General features: G+C 33.7%; 1 protein-coding gene across 1 annotated transcript in view; it reads left to right on the top strand.

Annotated features, from left to right (window-relative positions):
- The window catches only part of LOC112529567 (puromycin-sensitive aminopeptidase-like), an 11,900-nt gene extending 10,727 nt beyond the window's left edge, over positions 1-1,173 (top strand). Inside the window, exons 27-29 of the mRNA XM_025140889.1 lie at positions 214-330; positions 760-831; positions 921-1,173. Coding sequence (XP_024996657.1) covers positions 214-330; positions 760-831; positions 921-1,001 — 270 coding nt within the window. The 3' untranslated portion in view covers positions 1,002-1,173. The remainder of the gene's footprint in view (positions 1-213; positions 331-759; positions 832-920) is intronic.
- The last annotated feature ends 2,554 nt before the right edge of the window (positions 1,174-3,727 follow it).

Here is a 3,727-nt window from a genome sequence, read left to right as displayed (position 1 = left end):
ACAAGCTGGGAGTCTTCACAGAAACAACCGCTCTTTTGGGGTAGAAGTCAGGTCTGCGTGTATCTCCCCCCCCCCCCCCCCCCCCCCCCCCCCCGGCGTGGGCGGGTCCACCTTCTGGGTGGGATATATGGGGCTTGTTGGTTTGCTTTACTTGTGGACTTACGTTTTTGTTCATTTATATGATTTTTATTCTCGATCCCTGATGTTGAACAGGTGTATTCTCTGATCGGAGGATTTTGTGCCTCGCCAGTTAATTTCCATGCGAATGATGGTTCGGGATACAAGTTTTTGGGAGAACTCGTGGTGCAACTCGACAAACTGAACCCTCAGGTGCAGATGATTATGAGTATAGTATATTCACATGTGAATATAACTTACCAAAATTGAAACTTTAAGCCACCCTCAAAATCTTTCACAATACACGTCTTCTGGGGTCACACTGAAATTACTATTTTGCCCATCTAAGATCTACTCCCCCTTTTGATTTCTTTCTGCTTGGGCCAAGGCAAAAATCAAAACTTTAGGCCACCCTCAAAATCTTTAACCATACAAGTCTTCTGGGGTCACACTGAAATTACCATTTTGCCCATCTTGATCTATTCCCTTTTTTGATTTCTTTCTGCTTTGGCCAAGACCAAAATCAAAACTTTAGGCCACCCCTTAAAATCTTTACTGCATTGTAGAATATAAATCTTCTGGGGTTGTAAAATTACCATTTTGCCCTTGAGCCCTTCTAAGATGTACTCGTGTTGATTGCAGGTGGCATCTCGGATGGTTTCAGCCTTTTCTAGGTGGAAGCGTTATGATGAAACCCGACAGAATCTTGCGAAGGTAAAAACGAGTGTTGATCTTGATGTTTCTTGATTATGATGGTATTTCGGGTTTGTTGAAATGGTTTGTGTAATTTACTGAAAAAACAGGCACAGCTGGAGATTATCATGTCGGCTAACGGGTTGTCGGAGAACGTGTTTGAGATCGCGTCAAAGAGTTTGGCGGTTTAGAAGTGTGGTGATCTCTTTGGTTTGAAGAATTAAAGTGGCAAAAATCATATACAAGTGACTTTAGGATATTTTTGCCATTTTATCGGGTTTTTTCCTCTTTAGCTCAAATAAAAATCGCATGGACCAGAATCATATAATTGATTTTGATTGAATGAAAGACGAATAAAATCAATATAATGATGAAAATATCCCTCATTTAATGGAGTTTCTAACAGATATTAAAGAGAGGGACTAAATCCGAAGGTTTTTATAAAACATGATGTTCATCCTATAATTTTGAAACTATAGGGATAAAAAGTGTGATTTTTGATAAACTAGGCACCAAATTTGTAGTTTACTATTTTATTTATTTAATCCGAAATAAAGTTATCCAAAAACTTGTATAAATCCATAAAACCGAAAATTAAAATTGAGAATCAATTCAAATTGAAATCGATTATCTGTACTATATTATAAAATATTTGACGGAAATTTTTAAAAAACTATTTTTTTATGTATGAAATGTTGTTTGTTAATGTATATTTCTTAAAATTTAAGTTTAAAAGTAGATTTTACATAAGTACAACTTATTAAAACCCTATTTTTGAATTTATGTAACTAATTGTAAATAAATATAATCAAATACAATATAAAAATCTCGTTTTAAATATAAAAAATCTATAATATAATTAGGATAATCATTGACTTCTAACATAATATTATTATATTTATAATGTATTGTATTATTAAACTAAAAATAAATTACTTCATTATTAAATCTAAATTAAATTATAATAAATAATTGAATTACGAAATACAAAAACCGAGAATTTTTAAATAGTCAACTTGATACTAATATCGATATATATTCTTTTCAAAATTTTATGATATATTCAAATTTATATTTTATTAAAAAATAAAAACATTATCGTTTTCTCAAAATTACATAAAACCGTATTATATCGACGAAAACAAATAACAAAAAAAAATATTAAAATCAAAATGTATTTCGCTGTATTGCACGAGTATCTTTCTAGTATTCAATTATTGGTTCAATATTTATTTAAAAATATTTTTTTTTCATTCAAGATATTTATAAAATTTGGTTTTTGATACAGTCTGATTCAAAATAAAAACTTAGTCGGATTATATTAGTCTGATTTAGTTTTTCATGTTTTGGTTTTCAAAAATGTCCTTAAAACTTGTTAGGATGCCTAATAACTCATACATAATGAACAAACAATTTTTCTAATGTGTTTTTTTATTAACCTGGATATCCAATCCGCTATGCGAGCTGACTAATCTCAAGGATACCACATGCTTTGCAGATAGTCTGGAGTTACGACATTTGAACCTCCGTGGCCACAAGAAGATTTTTATTCCTCATTGGATTTGAACCTGAGACCTCCTGGTACTTTTGACCTTTGAAGCTAAACTCAACCCAATCAGGCACCACCCTTATGGTTCCAATGTGTTTTTTCATATATCAAATAACATGTGTGAACATATAGTGTTTTTCATATATGTTGTTTCATATGTAAAACATTCAATAATGGTTTTCCAGACACAAAACAGTCCCGAATGTTTCAAATATGAATCAACACATAAAAATTGGTTTGTAAGTTTGTACGATTTATCGTGATTGTAAATGATTATGAAAAACCGATTTTTTTTTACCTCTTTGCCCCACTTGGTCTTCTCTTCGTCCCGCAACTAATGACATGAGTCACTTCTTTGATCAAAGAATCGTTGTTGGTTCCTTCAAGAATGCCACCGGTTTCCATTAGAGTTGTCGTTATGAAAACCGGAGACTGCTCGAATCGTTTCTCAAAGTTTTTTCTAAGACATTAGCAATGATTTGTCCAAATCGTCGTACCCTTCGCGCCCTTCTTCGATCTCCTCGAGATCGTAGGCAGGTGCCAGCGATTTCTTTAAGTACTTCTTCCTGCCGCGAAGTTTTCCGAGCCCAAATAAAGCTTTCAGCCCTTTCTTTTTCGACACCGCCGCCTTGGACTTCTTCCTCGAACTGGTGCAACAACAGCAACACCATGACGACCCTTCAAGCATCATTTCAAATTTGAAATTTCAAATCGTTGATAAGGAGTATAGAGAGAATATCATTATTGTACGTGGATGAGGGAAGAGGAGAAGAGAAAACTGCAATTGGTAGCTGCTGAAACTGATTTGGAAGACAGGGGATTTCATTGCATCCATTTTGGGTTTAGGAAGAAGAAGAAGAAGAAGAAGAAGAAGAAGAACCCAAAAGAGAGAAAGCACGTTTGAACCCATTAGGATTTGGTGTTGTGAGAAACCATTGCATAAAGAACTTATACATTGTGTATAATAATTTGTAATTAAGAGTTGTTTGAATTTCCTGCACAAAATGATAGTAACCTATTAAACATCCATACGCTATCATCATCAATGCTTTAAATATCCACTCTTTGGGCTTTTTCTTTATACCTTTGTTTCATCTTAGGTTTTTCTGAAGGCTATCTAGTTTTCGTCACTCAGATCAAACAAAGGTAATTTCCAATTTCAATTTCATTTATCTGTTTTTAATTGATTATTCTTGGCCATGATTTCAAATTAACCCTATCTTGTATTACAACCCCTATAAGAAAAACACCCAAATCATAACCCTACTCACACTCGATCGAGTGATTTAGGGTTTTTAAAAGGGGGTAATCGTTTTCATCTGGGTGGGTATATTGGAATCTGATTAGTTGATGATGGCTCGATTGATT

The sequence above is a fragment of the Cynara cardunculus genome (assembly GCF_001531365.2).
Source record: "Cynara cardunculus var. scolymus isolate 2C chromosome LG 16, CcrdV1, whole genome shotgun sequence".
Taxonomy (NCBI): Eukaryota; Viridiplantae; Streptophyta; class Magnoliopsida; order Asterales; family Asteraceae; genus Cynara; species Cynara cardunculus.
The sequence above is the reverse complement of the archived record's forward strand: the minus strand, read 5'-3'. Positions and strand labels throughout refer to the sequence as shown.